This window comes from Podarcis melisellensis (assembly GCF_964234715.1).
Source record: "Podarcis melisellensis genome assembly, chromosome: 2".
Taxonomy (NCBI): Eukaryota; Metazoa; Chordata; class Lepidosauria; order Squamata; family Lacertidae; genus Podarcis; species Podarcis melisellensis.
The window spans coordinates 49,474,080-49,494,165 of record NC_138529.1 but is presented as its reverse complement, the minus strand read 5'-3'; the positions used below and the strand labels follow the sequence as shown (position 1 = coordinate 49,494,165).

The window sequence follows — 20,086 nt, the reverse complement described above, 5'->3', positions numbered from 1 at the left end:
ACCACATGAAATTGCACCCAGTGTTCCACAGGTCGTTACTGTCACCATACAGGGGGGGACGTGAAGGGGAGCACGTCAGGGGACCAGCCTTGGAAGAGAGGGAACGCCGCAACCATGTAGCGGAAATCCTCGATTCCAGGTGGAAGGGTAATCAGGTGGAGTATTTGGTGGCGTGGGAAGGGGAACCGGAGTCAGAAAACACCTGGGTAAGTGCAGAGGAAGTCAATGACGAGGTTTTAACAGAAACGTTCCACCAAAGGTTCCCGAGGAAACCTCAGCCTATAGCAAGGTTTAGGAGGGAGTATTTCGGCACCACCGATGAGGAAGAGGAAATGGAAGGGTTCGCGGAGTCGGAGTTGGAAGATGGAGTGGACTCTGATGACGAAGAGTACCTAGAGAGTAGGAACAGCAACAAGTGGAAGGAAGTGTTCGCGACGTCGGAAGATGAGGGAGGTTCTTTCAGGGGTTTTACCTCCTCACCGCCAGTAGGAGAGGAGACGGGAGGGGGTGAAGGGGGCCCTGGAGGGGAGGTGGATGTCAGGGAACTGACATCTAAAGCGCCGCAGGTGCAAAGGCTCCCTGAGGTTGAGAGAGCAGTAGCAGCGGAAGAGGGAACCAGTAGAGGGCGAGCAAGAACTCCAAGGGAAAGTGAGTCGGAGGGATGGCTCAGAGACGCTTCAAGCGAAACCAGTGGGGAGGTCTCAGGACCTCCTATAGGGACACCCACACCTCGACGGAAACTGTCACGCCGAGAGGCCAGACGACGTGTTTCCGTTAAGGAGCTTTTATGTTGGAAACGTTTCCGAAAGCAGCCACTTTCGGATTCTACTAGTGATTGACGCAGCCATGCTGGAGGGGCTCCGTCACAGGCAGAGGTTTGAAAACCTGATCAAACTCTGAGGGACTTGCATTTTACGCACAAGCAGCTCATCGTCCCATCACATAGAGTGACTCTGGAACTTTTTTAAAAAAGAAGGGAAGTAGGGTATACAGGAAGACAACAAAATGACAGAGATGTTGAAGGGGGAAATAGGAGATGCCTGGGATGACCCATGGGGAACACAACAAATTGGCCTGTCCCAGAATTTTAGTAATACTGCAACACAGGGGGAGATTGAGAATGGAGCAATGTCCCCTTTTTCTAATTAAAATTTTCAATGTTGTTGTTGTTTAGTCGTTTAGTCGTGTCCGACTCTTCGTGACCCCATGGACCAGAGCACACCAGGCACTCCTGTCTTTCACTGCCTCCCGCAGTTTGGTCAAGCTCATGCTGGTAGCTTTGAGAACACTGTCTAACCATCTCGTCCTCTCTCGTCCCCTTCTCCTTGTGCCTTCCATCTTTCCCAACATCAGGGTCTTTTCCAGGGAGTATTCTCTTCTCATGAGGTGGCCAAATTTTCAATACCATGTTCAAAAGCAACATACAGAGGAGGGGGGAAGAAGGTTTAAAAATAAAAGAAAAACAGAGGAAGCAACAGCGAGTCCTGGAGATAGCTTGAAGAGGCATAGATCCAATGATGGGTGTGAGGTGCTGTAGAAGAAGAAGAACTAGCAAACTGACAAAGGGGATCCATAGGTATCTGAAGTCCTACAGAGTATTTGTGATGTTTTCTTGGGTTCGCCTTTCTTTCAGGAAGCCATTCCCCATTGGAGACAAAGTCACATTCAGTGGCAAGGACTGCATTTGCCAAACCTGCTCCCATTCACTGATCAGCAACAAACCCATCAAGATTCATGGACCAAGCCGTAAGTCCAGCAGATCCTACCTCATTATTTTTATACTTTGCTCGTAAATGTGTGGAGAACCTCCATCTGATGTGAACCCTTGAGATTCTCCTCAGGCTGTACATCTTTCTCAGGCCACACCTCTCACTGGCTCCACTTTGCATACTCCTTGCGTGTTTTTGCTGGGCTGGAATGTGTCCTGAAACTCGAGTGCTTCTTGCTTGCCTGGGTGGAGAATAGAGAGGGTTATGTGACTGTGGAGAAACTAGTGTACAAAGGGAATATTCACATTCAATGTTATGCCCGGTTTTGCCTCTGCACCCACCCACCACAGGCATCTGGTCCTCAGAAGTTTGTCCAGAGAATTATGTGGCCCTCAGGTTGAAGAAGGTTCTCTACTCCTGTTTTAAATGGCGATCACTCTTTAAAAAATACAATACTTTTTTTGGCGAGTGCTCTGCACTGGGATGTGGACCAGCTGGGCACAATTGCAGTGCAGGCCGTGTGATGTCAGTGTGGAAGCAACAGATGTTCTTGTTCCCTAGTGTTTACTTAGCCACATTGATTGCAAAGGGAAGATCAGCACAAAATGATTATAAAACAGTGTGTGTGTGTGTGTGTGTGTGTGTGTGTGTGTGTGTGTCCCCCGTCCCCCGGTGACAGCCTGCTCCTGACCAGGCTGCAGGGAACTGCCAAACACGAGCAACACTGAACACAATTCAACTGAGAGTACTTGTACCTATTGGTTTCAATAGATTTACATATACATATCACCATGTTTGAGATTGTGGTCTGCATGTAGACCAGCCTGAGAGTTAGTTGATGAAGGATGGTTTAAAATATATATTTTAAGAAACAATAACAGAAGTACATAAAGAAGGCACTGTTAAAAGAGAAAGTCAAACTTACACCCGCATTTCTGCAGACCCCTCCCCCTTTTTGTTATACAGCTGCATTTGGAAATATAATTCCAAATTTGTGCACTTAACTAATATATATATATATACAAATGTATACAGTGGTACCTCGGGTTAAGAACTTAATTCGTTCTGGAGGTCCGTTCTCAACCTGAAACTGCTCTTAACCTGAAGTACCACTTTAGCTAATGGGGCCTACTGCTGCTGCCACGCCACTGCCACACGATTTCTATTCTCATCCTGAAGCAAAGTTCTTAACCCGAGGCACTATTTCTGGGTTAGCGGAGTCTGTAACCTGAAGCATCTGTAACCTGAAGCATCTGTACCCCAAGGTACCACTGTATAAGATGTTGGTGCCCACAAGGATTCCTCAGTATTGGCTCCCTGAATCTTCCCAAAGGCATGAGTGTGTATAACTGCACTGTGACCATTTGATCCAGGGTTGATTTTTTTATGCCTAAAACTGAACCATGTTTATGTGTCCAAATCAACTGAATATCAGGACATGCTCTCTCTGTCTTGGCTGCTGGATCTGTAGGATACAGCTGACCTCCAGGCTGTTTTGCTTGCTGTATCCCACTGATAACCTCCAGACTGGTTAGCAAATGCATTTTTAGCAGGTGTGGAGGATCTTAATCTGGGATGGGGAAACCTGTGCCCCTCCAGATGTTGTTGGCCTCCAACTCCCATCAGCCCCTGCCAGCATGGCCAATGGGCTCCCCTGCCCCTGGTCTATAGGAAAGAGATGCCCTGTAAAGGGAAACAAGGCTGGAAAATCAGGGTAGGGTTGACTATTGGCCTTTCCTTGGCAATGAAAGATGGAGGGCATCTTGTGAGATGCAGTCTAGGGCACAGCTTCTTTCCTTTGGATGGGAGGCAGAAGCTGAGCAGCTGTATCTGTCAATCTTCTCCATGCTATCAATGGAGCAGGAGGCCTGCTATAGCTTGGAATCTAATGTATCTACAAGCACTAAAGAAACAGAGAGATAGCAGAAATGTGTACTTGATGACAACAATATTCTTTTACCAGCTTCTGCATCCACTCCAATAAGTGATTGCACCCAGACATCACAGCGTCTTGTCCTTCCTTATTATGAGACGATGACTCCGATTGATCAAACGATGTCACTGAAATGCAATAAAATCTTTCATGGCATCTTTGGCTGGAGTTTGTCCCTGGAGTTTTTGGAATGATGAAGTTGGCAGCTGCCCTCCTTTCAGATCCCAATAATTCAGAGTTACAAACAGCTTCCATCCATGCAGCAAAGTGAAACAGCTGCTTCAATCTGTATTTTAGACTCCATTCATGCTATTGGACTTGGAGACAGACAGATTTGGACCTATAGGGTACAAGCCACTTCAAAAGAAACAGGAACTGAGCAAGGGCATAGTAGTTCATTACAATGAGGGATGTGGAGGAGAACTTCCCAGTGGATTGTGGGCCCCATGTTAATTATTAAGATAGGGGTGTCATTTGTATTTCCTGGGTCAGAATGTCTTTGGCTGGCCCTGCCTCCAATCTTGTGATACTTGTAACACCAAAGTGATATATATAATACTAATACTACATGTGGCACACATGGAATATTGCACGTCACACATATGTAATTGTGCACATAGCATGTAAGAAAACCTCATCACTCTGCTAAGGTAGTTTCTATTAAGTCAATGAGATGTTCTCTGGGTTCTAATTATCACCTTATAGCAATAATAATAATAATAACGGAACTGAACTCTCAGAATCAGACTAGTTAGCCAACAGTTTCTGCTACTGGAAACTCAGGAACCAGGTGCTGTGAATCAAACTGGCAGCCCAGAGCCTGCTGAATCTGCACAATGCTTCTCTTCTCTTCTCTTCTCTTCTCTTCCCCTCCCTCTGTGCCTGATTTCCAGGAACCTGTTTAGACCCAGGAGAGAGAAACCAAGTGAGGGCCACTATGCGGTTTCTGCCCGTCTACCCCACCCTTCCCTCTCCATGCCCTAGACCACTATCAGGTCACCTGAAGACCACATCCTCCCCTGAAATCCACTCTTGCATATATTCCTCTCCTTGGCTGTGTAGCTCAGGTTACTTGAGGGCAGCATGGATTATTCATAACCAGCTGCAAGCAGCATTCAGGATGGGTCCGGGTGAAACACAGTGACATATTCTCTCTCTCTTTCTCTCCCCCTATATTAGCCACTGCTCTTAATGCACACTCACTGGTGCTGCTAAAACAGCACCTCGCAGTTGTTTCAGAAAAGGAGGCAGGAAGAGTACTGCATATGCAAAGGCTACCTAGGTTAGAACGCTCCGCAATATATAAAGGCAAAACATTTTGCTGTGGGGGTTTAATATCATTTTGCTAGCTGCTGTAAAACATATAAGGCTTTCGTGATTAACTGCCTTTTCTTCCAGGATCCAGAGCAAACTTGTCTGAAGTGTTGTATGACGCTTTTAAAAATAGCTGGAGATTCCCCTAAGCCTTCCTAGCAGTGGAATGTAGCAAAAAAGGGTGAGCAGCCAGCGAGCCTGAGGGTAGCATTGACAGATTAGTGAAGAGAGAGAGAAGGAGGAACAGCAAACGGAGCTTGAGGATCTGCTTTGCGTTTTCTCCCTCCAGCACTCTTGAGGTGTGGCAAATGAAAGGCAGCATCAGCAGCACTGCCTTCACCTCTGCACCTTCCCCCTTCACCTCTGCACCTTTGGGCATTTTGTTGCACTTGCTGTTGTTAGAATTGATTTCCCAAAAGGATCAGCCCGTCTTCTAACTGGGCAGCAACCCATGTGGCAAAGCGGCTACTTGGAAATCTGGGGGATTCTCCAATTTTGAAGGGACAGGAGGAAAGAGCCTGTCAGAGCACAGTCAAGGTCATGGCTTCCAAGCCCATGTGCTTCCTGTCACTGGTCTCGACAGACAGCGAGGGAAATGGGAAAGGGAAAGGAAGCTGGTAAATAACACCACAGGCCAGACATGGCCAAGACAGACAGAGGTTAGGGAACAGCACTTCCAATGTTGCCTTGCGTCGAAAAATGCCCTTCCATTTCTACTAGTGGGAGACATGGGGTAGGTGGGGGCTGCCAGCAGAATGTCAACCACCACTTTGCCTGTTCCTGAGCAAAATAATTCAATGGGGCATGGAGATGAAACAAAGGAGCCCATGGTTCCCTCAAGCATCTGGTGGTGTGTAGAAGCTCCATCCATGTGCCCCACCTCTGTTTCTTTGATTTCCTTTTCCCTTGTGCCAGGTGCTCCTAGGTTAGGTTCTTCAAAAGGGAAGGTGCTCCTGAATAGCCACATCTGGCTTGGTTTGAGCAGTTGGCTCAGGAGTGGAAATGGCAAGGAGAAATTCACCAGGAAGAGGAAGGAATTGGCAGCCAGCTGGAATGTGGCCGTTCTTTCCACAGGCCTATTACATAAGCACACTACTTGCCAGCAGTAAAATGTGGGGAACCAAGTCAGGCTCAACAAATGTGACCTAAAACAGGAAGTTCACTTTCTGCCCTAGGTGCTCAGTTCAGCACAGGGCTGAGAGCAATATTTACAACTTTCAGCTTGCATTTTTTAAAGGAAGTGTGTGTGTGTGTGTGTGTGTGTGTGTGTGTGTGTGTGTGTAGCTGTAGCTGTAGCTCAAGAATTATTTTGGGAGCCACTTTGTGCCATTCTCCACTGTTCCCTTCTGGTCAGCCTTCTGGGGCCCACATTCCTGTGATAGGCGGGACCCAGTTGCAAAAGTGGGTAGAGCCATTAATGCAAAAACTCCCTCTGTAGAGCAGTGCCCTGTTCTCACTGGGCTCCTGAGCATCTAGGGCCAGTCCAAGGTCAGGGTCCAAGCATGCAGAGCTTACAACAAGGGTCAGGCAAGCAGCAAGGTCAGAACAGCTCGTGATTAGAATGCGCAGAGGCTGACTCTTATCACCTGCCTTCTTGCAGAGGAGGGCTTTCCTCTCAAGGAGACCTTTACTCCTGAGGAGCCCTTGTCTGTAGCCAGGCACTTCTTTGGATGAGACAGGTTTCCAATCTGCCATTCCCTCATGTCAGAGGCTGAGCTGACCCTGAGTGTGGCTGGCCCCTCCTTTACCTCTTCATGAGACCTTGGCTCCTCACCCCGATGGAGCCTGACCCAGGGCTTGGTGTAAGGCCAACACCTCCTGGTCCTTTGGTGAGGACTCCCCCATGTCACCTCCCTGTGACATGGCAAATAGGCTAGTTTCTACACATACACCCCTCTTTTTTCCTCCATTCAGGCAAGAAAAAGGCATCATCAGATTTCAAGGACATATTCCAGCCAGGCAAAAGATGTGAAGCAAGTCTAGTGAGGGGTATAGGGAAAATTCTGAGGGCCAGACAAAGAGGCCTGGAGGGCTATACTCCCCTCCTGGCCCCACATTGCTGTGCTAGATAAATAGCTACTCCTTGCATTAAATTAGGACAGGACCCTGAAAATGGCACAGGGCTCCCAGAATGTCTGTGCCCTTTACTGCATGCTCTGTCATTCAAGTTAGTGTTGTCCATGATTCTGCAAGGCAGGATGCCATTGGTAGGCACAGCTGTCCTTCAGTGTCTGCTTCTTAAACTGTTCAGGATACTGCTGCTGTGTTGTTAATTCTGCTTCGTTTGCTTCCCAGAATGTGCAGGTTGCAAGGAGGAGATCAAGCAAGGTCAGTCTCTCCTGGCCCTGGAGAAACAGTGGCATGTCAGCTGCTTCAAGTGCCAAACCTGTGGGATCGTCCTGACTGGAGAATACATCAGCAAGTGCGTGTCTCCTCCCCATGGCCTGCTGGCCCACATTCCTCATCTCTCTGCTGAGTGGGTGGGGATTGCTTCAAAGCTCAGCATTTGACCTGTGCCCTTGGAGAAGGTCTCCAGGCTGCACCACCTGGCATCTCTCGTTCAACTTTGTATGTTGCAGCCAAGCTGTGAAAGAAAGAGTGCCTCTTCTGTGCCTCTTCTTTTTCATTCCCTGTGTAATGCACAAAGAGGGGAGTTGCACATCTCTTTCTCAGGAAAGATATGCAGCCTCCTTTTGCATCTACCTGGAGGGAACCAGCAGATCACCTTTCCTACAAAAGTCATTTGACAGGCCAGAGGACTGCTGCAGTAAATACTGCACCTATCTCCTATGTGTAGATGGATGAGAGTTGAAGCTGTGACATTATAGACAGTGCCAGGAAATATTTGAGGCTATATAAGGAGAACAATGTTTTCTCTTGACTGAGTAATGCAGAGAAATTACTTTCATTGGCAGTAAAGCTATCTTAAATTCCCTCAAGATAATTGTTTGTAAAACTGCCATCAGTACTGAAAGTCACTGGACAGCGTCTGCTAGAATCCCATTTAAAAGCCACATTACATTTTTACTGTGCAGTTAGTGATTTAATTACTCAATACACACTGGTTAATCAATGGACACTTTTAGCCCTGGAGTAATCTAGGCATAATAGGGCAAAGGATCTTCTGAATCCTTTCACACAAAGACAAATCCTTGTGCTAGCACAACGTGTGGATGTCTTTCTGAGAGCTGAGTTTGATTCCCAGTATATATGCAGCAGGCCAATAAAATAAAATAAAAATTAGTCACATAGCAATTCAACCATTATATTTTACAAGTTCCCTCTCCCTCCCTTTCCTAAACAAATATGAATGATTGTGCAGAAAGCGTAATGTGTGAAGCAGGTTTTGTCAGACTTAACACTCCTCAAAGAAAAGTCTACAGACATTTCCTGCCTGCCTGCCTGCCTGCCTGCCTGCCTGCCTGCCTGCCTGCCTGCCTGCCTCCTTTAGTCTCCTTTATCAAAACTCCTCGTGCTTTTCCCTCTGATTACAATGTCAGAGCTCAAGCATAAGTCAGGGGCCTGCTCTCCATTGGGCTAAGCATGGTCACAGTTCTTTCTTGCTTTCGGATGGCCACTGCACTCGGTTACTTCTTCATTGTGTATAGACTGCATTAAGATCATTAGCACATCTCCATATCATAGCCCCCTCCCTTTGCAAGAGTGAGCAAACAGATCTGGAAGTCTTTCATTAACCATAACTTCTCATTTTGCACAAATGAGGAAACTGCAGTTAATGTCTTCAGAACATGACAGAATAGTAAATCGTGGCTTGAAATTAAGAGCAAGAAGAGCTCTCCAACAACGTACATTTCCAGGTTCCCTCCATCTTTTAACAGAAAAGCCCAACACTCTCCAGTGTTGATGGTAGGGTTGCTTTGTACAGTATCCTTTTTCAGATTTCGTAACTAGAAGTGTATAGAGTAGCAATCACACCACAGATTTTTTTATTTAAAGGTGTTAAGATGATGACACTTGGCTGAATATCCTGCCTTGTTCTAAACCAGTTAACCATAGTTTCCAAGTTTGTATGAAGAAGGAAACTATAGCTAGTGGAAATCTTCCTGGTTTGTTTGCTGCCATGGCAGAGGGAGGGTTGAAGGGAGTGTGTGCACAGCCAGCAGGCTTGTTCTGATCTTGGCTTATTAAGCCAATATACGGTCATCCAAATTCACCCGTTGTGTGCATTTCTGAATCAGTCTAACGTGGCTGAGAGCAGGTGGCTAGGGCAGTGTTCCCCTGAAGAGCTCATTCACTGCTCAACCAATCCTTGATGCAAACCCTGGTACATAAAGAACTCCATGCTTGCATTGGTCTCTGAACTGGGTCAAAGCAGGTTAGGAGCAGATTCAGGCAATACTAGTTCCATGGTACCCTTATGCAATGACTCTCCAGGTCAAAATCTAGCTGTCCCATAAGGTTTTATCCTACCACCAGGAGTGACTGGTGTCTTAGAACAACTGGTGTTCTAAGAGACCATGGGAACAGGGAAACAACCTAAGTCCCTGAAAACCTTTTGAGAGCAATAAAAGCAGGAGTCTAGACTCATATGCCTCTTTGGTGTGAGCATCTCCCTTGCCACAGGGCACCTTTGTGCCCTAGAAACTGCCCTCCTGCTGTCTCCTGGGAACTGTGCTGAGGCACAAAGCTGAAACCTTCCATATAACCCTTCCCTTCCCTGTCCTGTGCAATGCAACAATGAAGAGGAGGCAGAGTTGTGGTGGAAATATGTCCTACAGCATGGGGAGTGAGACGAGAAGAGGCAAGGAGTGGAAAGTCTGAGATCAGGGGAAAGGAGCCTCCTCAACCTCAATAATGTAAAGCAGCCTTTGTGAACTTAACTAGAGTTTCTGACTGGACACCAAAATAAGCTCCTGGCAGGCTGCTTTTCCCCTTGGTGCCCTTCACTTGAGCACAGGTCACATTTCAGCATCATACAATAGAAATTCTGCTGAGGGGTGGGGGGATATTCTTGACTATCCTCTCCCCTCTTCTAAGCCTCATAGCCTGAATCTTTTCCCACAGGGATGGCATTCCATACTGTGAATCTGACTACCATGCCCAATTTGGCATTAAATGTGAGACCTGCAACCGGTACATCAGTGGCAGAGTCCTGGAGGTGAGTTCCGTGCGGACAGGGCCTTTTCTGTAACACCAATGGTACTGTTGTTGTGATGTCAAGAAAGCTGAGCTTTGTGTTAGCAAGAGATACACAGGACATTATTTTTCCCCCTTTCTGGCTTAAGGAAAGGTACATGGTGCCACTCAGATTTGTGGCACTTCCCATTACACAGGGATTACATGCAGGGCTTTTTTTTCAGCCGGAACTCAGTTCTGGCCCCTCTCAGGTGGGCACCATTGCCATTATAAAAGAACAAGAAAGGTGTCCATAGTAAGTTCTGACTCCTCTTTTTCTAGAAAAATGGTACTGGATACATGGATAACTACTGAATGATCTAAGAAAGGGCTATCAGGTCAGGTGGTTTGGCGTTTTGTTTTTGTTTGTTTGTTTTTGTTCCTGGCACTGTCTAGGCTCTGACGCTGATTTTGCCCCAAAAGTAAAATAAAAATTGTAATCATGTCATCAGTGTAAAGCTGGGGTAAAAGACTGCTGGCTCTCCAAGTGATGCTGGACTACAACTCCCATCCTCCTTGACCATTGCTGGCTGGGGATGATAGGAGCTGGAGTCCAGAAATATCTGAAGGGCCACAAGTTCGCCAGCCCTGTTGTAAGGGACTGGTTTTCTGGAAGGGTGTATGTTGCACTTCAGAATCTGAGTGACAGGAGGAGAATCAGCAACTGTGCATTACGATTATATAGGCAAGCCTGGAGGATGCTAAATATAGCCGTCTATATATAACTGGAGTGGGGAGTGCTAAAAATTGGCACGGCTGTGTCTGAATTGCATAGCATGGAATGTGCGTTTTCATTTATAATCTGTTGGCTGCAGTGCCATCCTCCAGATCCAAGTATCATTGGGGTTTTTCTGAAAGTTTGTTCCTATTCCTCATGATGACAGAGGAAAACACACTGAAAAGGTATGAGGAATGCAGTATCCGTTGTAAATAGCTCAGTTGGTTAGCGTGTGGTGCTGTTAATGCCAAGGTTGAATCCCTCTTGATCGGCCAGTGAATCCCAACCTTCTTTCCTCAGTCAGCAGCAAATTATATTAGAAACTTTCCTCATTTCTGGAAAAAGAACATTTGTTGAATCAAAATGAAGTAGACAAATGAAGCCATTTCAGGCAAATGTCTCCAATTTGCACCTACACATTTTAGGTAACCACAGAATTCCTCAGCTTCTGATAAAGCGCCAGACCCATATCAGAAGAGCGCTGCTGAGTCAGACCAAAGACCTATCGAGCCCACCATCCTGTTTCCCATAGCGGCCAAGCAGATGCCTTTGGGAAGCCCATAATAAAGGCTATGAGCACCATCACCCACTCCTGCTATTATTCCCCAGCAACTGGTATTCAGAGTCATGCCGCCTCAGATCCCCGTCATGAGAAGCAGCCAAGGACAGGTTCATCCTCCCTGAATTTGCCTATTGCTTAAGTTGATAGCCATCACTATGCAATGAAGGAACAAATTCCATCGTTTAACTATGTGCTGTGTGAAGAAGTCCTTTGTTTCATCTGTCTTGAATCTTCCAATGTTTAGCTTCACTGGATGATCACAGGTTCTTATAGTATGAGGCTGGGAGACATCTTCTATCGACAGTCTCCCCACTATGCATAATTTTATTAACCTTTATTGTGTGTTTCCCCCACTTTCTTGCCTTTTTGCTAAAGTAAGAAGTCCCAGATCTTTCCTGATAGGGAAGTTGCTCCAGTCCCTTGGTCATTTTGGGGTACGTGGCCTTTATCTGTACCTTTTCCACATCTACAATATCCTTTCTGGCATGCAGCAGCTAGAACTGTGCACAGAATTCCAGATATGATCACATCACAGATCAGTATAAATGATATTATGGTAACCTCTTAGTGCGTAAATAAATTAGGCAAAAGTAGCCAGGCATTTTGTCCATCAAGTGCCCAATCTGTGCTCCCAGCCTGCAACAGAAGACCTTCTTCTTGGGATTTTGATTCTATCACTCCTGATCACCTGCTAGTGCTCCTGAAGAAAAGGAGGAGCTGTAGCTCAGAGCTAGAGCACCTGCTTTGCATGCAGAAGGTCCTACGTTTGATCCCCAGCATCTCCCTGTAGGGCTAGGAGTATTCCCTGTCTGACATCCCGGCAGAGGTGTATTTAGGGGAGCACGGCTGGTTTGCCTGCACTGAGTGCCAAGCTGAGAGGGTATCACAGCAGGCACTGCAACAATGACAAACAATGGAAGGGGGGACCAGATTTTGGTGTTGCACAGAGTGTTGTTGAAATATTAAAGCCCCAAATCCTGGAGACCTGTCTCCCATCCCAGAGAGCTGCTGCCCGTCAAATGCAGACAATACTGAGCTGGGTGGATCAGTGATCTGACTCACTGTAAGGCAGCTTCCTAGGTATGTATCTCCTCTCCCAAGTCCCAGGCATTTCAGCAATGCTGCTTGACTGTCTCTGTGGCTGCAATAGCCATCAATTACCCTACCTGCCCTCCAGGTGACATGAGCTCATTTCTCAGATGCTCCTCTCCATCCATCTACCTGAGAGAATGTTCTGTCACCAGGTTCCACACCCTGCCTCTCTCTGTTGCCGTGGAAACAAATCCTGCACAGCTGTTAGCCATGCAGCAATGTGCTAGCAGGCAAAAGGAATTCATGGTGGATGAAGGCTGTGACTGCAAAGAGAAACTTGGGAGCCCAGGGCAAGCATTCCAGGACCCACAGGGTTTGTAGAGTGAGATAATTAAAGTGTTGACACTCCAGGGTGTTGGAAGGGTCTAAGTGAATGGCAGAACAGAAGCATTGTGTTAATGTAAACAGCAAGCCAGGTGAATTAAAACTGTGCTGGGTCTTCCTTTAACATGAATAAGTGAAGATTACTTTTAAAGTCCTTTTTTTTAAGAAAGAGAGAGAGAGAAAATGAATTAATTTCCCCTAAAGCATGCAGCCAACTAAGTTTTAAATTAATGGTCCTAATGTAGTCATTCATTGGAATGGGTCTGTTCTGAATAAAATTTAGTTGAATACCACGCACTGAATTTAAATGGGGTTCGGCTCATGCTGGGGCACAGATTCAGCTCCAGAATCTGTTTTCAGTGCCACATCTGATCCCTGAAATATGTGAAGAAATGGTAAAGAAAAATTTCTCAGAGCATGTGCAGAGTTTTCCCCTGAGCAACTGCAGCCTGTCACAATCAATTTAGGAACAAGGAGGAAGGCAGATGGAAGGCTTGAATTTGGCACTTCTCTCCTCAGAAACTGAGCCCTGGCAGGAACTTAATGAGGCCTGCCAGTCCTGCCACAGACAATCCTTTTCGTAGACTTTGAAAGATCCATGGACACGCCACTTTTGCATGGTTAGGTGCTTGTCAGTTTCATGTCAAGCGTTTGCCTCCCCACACCTGCACTGGCCATCTGCTTCCCAGACTTTAATAAAGGCCTGTCTCCAGAGTGAAATTGACATGGAGCTGCCACACATCCAACCATCTGACTGTTCAAAGACCCACACTAAAAGGCTCCTAAGACCCAGAGCGTATGAAGCAGCCTCTGAAGGCCAGGAGCTTAAGCATTAAGTCAGTTTCCCAGCTGCAATTCAGTCGTCCCTCCATCCCATCTGTCTGCCCCACACAGTCAAGCCAAGACATGCGGAGCAGCCCTGGAAATGTGTTTTAATCTTACAGCCTGGCACAAAGGAGGGCAGTACTGCGAAGAGTGCCTTGATTCTAAGCATTTGGCCAGTTGAGCTGCACTAGGCGTGCAACCTCTTAAATGTTGCTGCAGCTCAGTAGCAGAGATGACCTGATTGTAAGCTTCAGAATGCATAGAGCAGGTTGGAAGACTTCCAGAAGAGCAAGATCATTGGATTTGCTCTCCAGAGCTGAGTTCCTGAGACATGCTCAATGGCTAAGAGTCCCTTCGCTTCAACTGCAAAAGGCAAATTCTTGAGTTTCCACTACTGACATGGAGGGGAACCAAATGTCTGAAAACACAGAACAAATGTGAGCTTCCCAGGCTGCTGCGTCTCAATTTTTGGACACGTTTTCAGAAACATCTCTCCTCTCTGCCTCCTATGCTGCTCTAAACAGACACAAACAGTGGACCTGACCTTCATATTTCCCAGAACGTTTGAGATAAGCCTTATTTCAGCACCTTCTTTTTACTCCTTGATTTCCTGAATTGCATCTCTCTAGGGGGATCCCTGGAGCCTGGTCAGGGGGAACTCCTTGTCTAATCCTGACGATGGGATTGGCTGAAAATATGTCAGCTGGGCTCTGGGAAGAGTCTGCATGTGACCCTGGAGCACAATGCAAAGCGGAGAGCCTGATGTGTTGCGTAACGATGGCTGCAGAGCCATGGGGGCAATGGAGAGGTCCTGTGGGCATGGCGCGGCCTCTTCTTCTGAGAAAAATTCAGAGCACAGTCCTTTGCCGTCTTTTCCAGTCATATCTTGGCATGCAAACTCAGCCTCTTAGGGGTTGTCTTGCTCGTGCTGAGCACCGGAGGTGGTGTCTCCTAGGAAGACTAAGCCTGCTAGCTGCAGCGATCACAAATCAGACAGGATGGTGGGGATGCCCAGGAGTTTGGTGCCCGGAGGGTAATAATGCCTAGGATGCTATTGCCCTCCAAGCAGTAGCTCCCATCATCCTTCTTGACAAAGTGTGGCATAAGTGTGCCTTTAACTATCCTCAGCCCTAATCAGCCATCATATGCTTACGCCTCTGGTTGTCCCATATGGCTCTAAGATGTGCAGCCAGCTATGGATGATTAATGAGTCTTAAAAGAACGACAGTGACACACACCCCTTTGAATTATAATAAGCAGTGTATTCATAGTAGGCAGCACTGGGCTCTCACAATGACTGTAATTTTAATCAGTATAAAATAAACAAGGTGGTTGTGATTTGGTCTGTCGGGAAACTGCACCTCTGCTAGAGGTGAGGCTGAGATGGCTTAGGGACTTCCTTCACTTGGCGGTCAAACCAAGTCCAGAAAAGGCAGGTTGGATTTGGTGGCTAGAGTATCTAGTTCAGGGGTGGGGAACCTCTGACTCACCGTGCCTCCAAAACACCACGGGGAAAGCGTGCTTAATGTTTTTGTACCCAGCAAGAGAAGTGCTTCTAGTTCCAAGGCCAGCGCGTCTCTTAATGTTCTCGACCAAATCAAAAAGGAAGAGTAGCCCCTTCTAGTTTCACTGTATGAATACAATCCAGCAAAAGGTAATAAAACACAATAAAGCAAAGTGCAAAATAAACAAAACTATAAAGCCTAGGCAGTTAAACATCACTAAAAGCAATAAAATCAAGCAACCAGCTAAAAGCAATTATGACATATTTTTCAAGTTGGCTGCTGGACCAAAGGAACTGTAGACTAAATGGAGAAGTAATATGGGATTGAATTTTGATGAGGACGACATCATGCAGACGCTGTGCGAAACTTGCATTAACGAGCAGCAATGTTTGGAAATGGCCACAATTTTTTTAAAAAAGCAAACAAACCAGTCCTATTCCTAGCAGAAACTCTCTGTCCTATTTTTATCTTGCTCTTTCATTAAGAGATTGAGGGATTCCCCCCAACACACATCCCTTGTAGTCCATACTTAATTGTAGAAGCAGGGAGGGAGCCAGTGTGGTGTAGTGGTTAGGAGCGGTAGTCTCTAATCTGGGGAACCGGGTTCGCGTCTCCGCTCCTCCACATGCAGCTGCTGGGTGACCTTGGGCTGGTCACACTTCTCTGAAGTCTCTCAGCCCCACTCACCTCACAGAGTGTTTGTTGTGGGGGAGGAAGGGAAAGGAGAATGTTAGCCGCTTTGAGACCCCTGAAGGGGAGTGAAAGGCGGGATATCAAATCCAAACTCTTCTTCTTCTTCTAGAATTGGGCAGCACATGATTATCCCAGCCCTAGACCTCCTATGGACCAGGAGAGACCATAGCATGCTAGACGGAAAGGGGCTCTCCCCCCATTTGGCAGCCTGAAGCAAGGGCCAGGTGGAAAGTGCTGGATGCCAAGGGATGCTGCTGCACTAGTGGGATCAGCCCAAGGGCATTTCTTTTGCACTGGGAGCTTAGCGCTTGATCCTATATGAGCCTCCGCCTCAGTCCAGTGGCTCATAGGATTGCATTACAAATCCCACAGAACCTTTTACTTCTCCTCTGAGAGCGGGTCTCTGGGCTTAAGCGGCCAGCTTCCTTGACACAATTGCATTAGATGGCATCAATCTGTTTTTTGATTTTATACCCATATCACTTTAGTGACAGGCAAATCCTGCAGTGACTCAGCCAACACGTTCTCGTAAATCTCCATGGAGCTCTTCCAGAGGATGCGTAGATTAGCAGGGAGAGTGTCTCGCTGAAGGCGCTGGAGAATTTCTGCAAAGGTGGAGCAGGGAGGGGAGGAAGACATTTGTTGCTTTTAGCTGTAAGCACCTGAGTGATTCATTCACTCCATTTGCATGATCATCATTGATTTCCGTATTCCCGCCCTTTAAAACTAGGAAACATGTGAGGAGAAACATTGGATAATGCAGCAACAAAACAGAGGGCTGAAGCACTAGTCTTGGTTGGCTTTTTAGCAGCTCAGCCGGCTCCTTTTCTTTTCTCTGTGTTGAATGAGTCTTGCATCAGGGAGGAATTTGATTCCATTCACATTCAACCTACCAAATCTGCACTTTCTGAAACAATGCACAAAACTGAAACCCAGCCATCCCTTGTAATTTGCACTTTTTTGAATTTTACAATAAAGTTCTCTGGCCAAGTAATGTGTACAAGAATGCACACTCTAGAATAAAGTGTGCATAAAAATACTTACTGAATGAAAATAATATACAAAATCGCATTGTGATAGGGAACAATGCTTTGTGAAAAAATAGTGATAACGATGGGGGCAAATTGCATGTTTATGTATGTTATGATAAATTCACATGAAAATGCTGGTGAATTTTCAGGAGCACTGTGTGTGTGTGTGTGTGTGCGCGCGTGCGTGCGTGCGTGCGTATCCATATGTGGCAAAATGATTTGGAAATGTCAAGGACTGAATTTAAGATTAGAAAAATGAGAAACTGACAAAAACCAAAAGTAATAGGTTCGACCTTTCCTAGCTTGCACTGAGAACAAATTGACTCCCAAAAGAAAATGCAGAGTGGGGTTTCTGACATCCCAGTAAACTGGCCTTGGCTGATGGCAACGAGGGTCAGAGCAGGACTTACATTATCAATAAAAATGCTTATTTAAAAGCTGTCAGTTCACATGGTGAGTGAAGAGGAGAGGTGGGTGCAAAGTGGGTGAAGGAATTGCCTCTCTGTCTTCATTTGAAGGACATCCCAGGATTTAACTAGGTGTTGTGGATGCTGCCCATGTGTCCAGATTATCTGGTGGCATCAGACCTGTTCAGGCGTTTGCCTGAAAATGTTCAGGCTCAAACTGGGAACAGGGCAGGGCTGTGCATGCAAGCTCTGTCCCTCGCATCCATGAGTGCACTCAGAAACCCTGAGCACTAGGACATATCTCAAGAAATACAGGACTTGATGCAGATAACAACCCCAAGATGCATGCTATGGGCTGGCGGGCTGGCTGGGCCAGCATTTAATCATCACTGAACTCTAAGGCTGGTTTTGTGGCAGGGGCCCGGCAACTCCATAAAATAGGCAAGCAGTTGAACAATCACAGGAGAGCAATGGGCTTTGTTCCATTTTTGTGCAACAATTATTCAGGCAGAAATGACAAGCCATGAAGTACATTAGGGCAAATGGGACACTGTCCCACCCACCGAAGTCTGCCCTCAGCCAGCCCCCACCCTGCCTGCCTTACTTACAACCAGGCCAGAGAGTGGCCCTTGCTGTCAACTTCTTCCTCCTCAGTCGCAGAGTTGCCCTTGTAGAACTCAGCAAGGTGGAAGAAAATGGGGGCAGAACGAAGACCAATTAGTTCTGCCTGCCAGTGGCTGTGATTGTACCTGCCAGCAGTGGCATAGCGTGGGTTGTCAGCACCTGGGGCAAGGCAAGTAATTTGCGCCCCCTAACCCGTGGATTTGCACCCCCTAACCCTAACCCCCAGATGTTGCGTCCGGTGCAGCCGGCTCCCCCTGCACCCCCACGCTACGCCACTGCCTGCCAGTGGCTCTTGTGCCACCATCTGATGGCCTCTTGACCAGTCTATTGGTCCCAGTGGATACTACCCACCAGTGGTTGGCAAAACTGATGCACCATTGCTTGATTGCTGTGCTGACAGCCTAGCTGACAACTATGTGTTGTGAGACTCATGTGGCCCTTTCTTAGGAAAGCCATTACTGGTTTTAATGCTGGCTTTAGCTTTAAAAGTCCCTTCTCTAATTAAAAGCCTTCACTATCCTTCCCCCTCCCCACACCCTTCAACAATCCCTCATCCTTCCTTCTATTATTATTATGTTGCTGGTGCTGGTGCTGCTGTAAAATGTCCCTTTGGGAGCAGTGCTTTGCACAGAATGGGGCTGATTGCACCAAGTTAAACCAGTGGCTGCATCTGAGCTCTGAAGCCCTGCAAGTGAGCCTATAATTGAAATCCTAGCAGACACTTTTGAATGGAAGCAAGCTACCAATTAAGCCTATTATCCTTGTTTTAAAGGGCAGGGAGAACAGCCTTCTTACATCACAAGTGGGCGAAATAGTAGGTTGCTATTTCTAATCCTGTTGAAGGCAACAGAAAAATAAAAGTTGCCCTCTCAAGAGAAATCAGGACTGAATACTCAGATAGCAAACATGGCTTCCGCTTGTGCTCATCCGGCATAGACTTGAACATTCAACTTCAGTACAGCCATTGCTCAGTGCCAGATCTGTCCAGCATCGCCAGATGATGATGGTTCGTTTAGTGACAGCTTGTAAAACAAGAATGTCACACTATTCCAGTGGTAGTTCACAGCTAGGATGACACCCTGGGCTTGGCTGTGCTGTGACTTGTCACCCTGCCCAACTCTAGCAAAGTCACTGGATTGACATAAGCTGAAAGTTGGTGGGAAAAGATGACCCTTTTATTCAGTGTGACAGATCTGAGCTTGTGGGCTTTCTTTGCCACAGAGCTATCACTAGGGTGGATCCTACAAGCTCTCTCCCTCTGTAATCTTTGAATGACCCCATAGATTAGGTCAAAGACTAATGCAGAATTCTGGGCTTGAAGAACCAACTTTGTGTTTCTGTAGCTAGCTGCCATTCTGATGTCCAGTTTTATACCCAACAGCCACTCCATTTGCTAGGTGTAAAAGGCAGCATCTAGTGCTAAGCAATGGTGGACTTCAGTAGCAACTCAGGGCTTGTCCACACTTCCACTTCTCCTGCGTCCAGAAGCCAGGAGTCCTAGTAGTTTCCCACTTGTCCTGTGCTTTCTATGCATAAGTTCAGGTGGTTTTGCCTTTGCCCCACCACTTTTCCCTGGAAAACACACTCTTTCATGCTAAATCAGAGCAAACATCAATCTGGAGAAAACCCAGTTGACATTTGCTCTGATTCAGTGGTAAACAGTGGATTTTCCCAAGGGAAAGTAGTGGGGCAAGCAGAAGTGTGGATGAGCCCTGGAACTCTGGCACTGGAATAAAAAAGAAACACCCTGCACTGTGTTTCTCACAGTGGGCAATGAGATGACTAGCCCACCCCACTGTTGTTCCCCAATGACTGGTATTCAGAGGCATCAGAGCCATCATAACTAGTGGCCATTGACAGCTATTATTGCCATGAAAATTTCAGGCATGGGGAAGGGGCAGTCTGGATTGGGACCACAGTGGGGGGCAAAGGGTTAAAGAGCCCCCACAGCCACCAGCACTGCACACCACAGTCCTGATCTGAACTGGAGCTGGTCAGTGCTGGCTATTTCTGCAAGAAATAATATGTGCTCAAGGACTAGCCATGTGTTTAACATAACATGGAATTGGCCCTTAGTTTCCAAGTGCTGGTTTTGAGTTTTCTAAAGTATTTCAGATTGTGATTCCCACCTAGAGATCAAGTTATTTTAGAGCATCACTCCTCTGGGACTCTTCCTTGATTGTTGTCCCCTAGGAGTACATCCTTTTTGGTTG

At 46.7% G+C, this 20,086-nt stretch overlaps 1 protein-coding gene and 1 long non-coding RNA gene across 19 annotated transcripts in view; one reads left to right on the top strand and one right to left on the bottom strand.

Moving 5' to 3' along the window:
- ABLIM3 (actin binding LIM protein family member 3) overlaps nt 1-20,086 on the top strand; it is a 150,538-nt gene that overhangs the window by 93,812 nt on the left and 36,640 nt on the right. For all 18 annotated transcript variants that reach the window (XR_014165535.1, XR_014165536.1, XM_081900047.1 and 15 more), the window contains 3 exons: nt 1,634-1,746; nt 7,252-7,378; nt 9,982-10,075. Coding sequence is in view for 16 of the 18 variants with exons in the window: in XM_081900047.1 (XP_081756173.1) it covers nt 1,634-1,746; nt 7,252-7,378; nt 9,982-10,075 (334 nt within the window). In the remaining 2 variants the exon portion in view is untranslated. The remainder of the gene's footprint in view (nt 1-1,633; nt 1,747-7,251; nt 7,379-9,981; nt 10,076-20,086) is intronic.
- Nucleotides 1-20,086, bottom strand: part of LOC309363691 — a 118,706-nt gene that overhangs the window by 75,992 nt on the left and 22,628 nt on the right. The window lies entirely within an intron of this gene.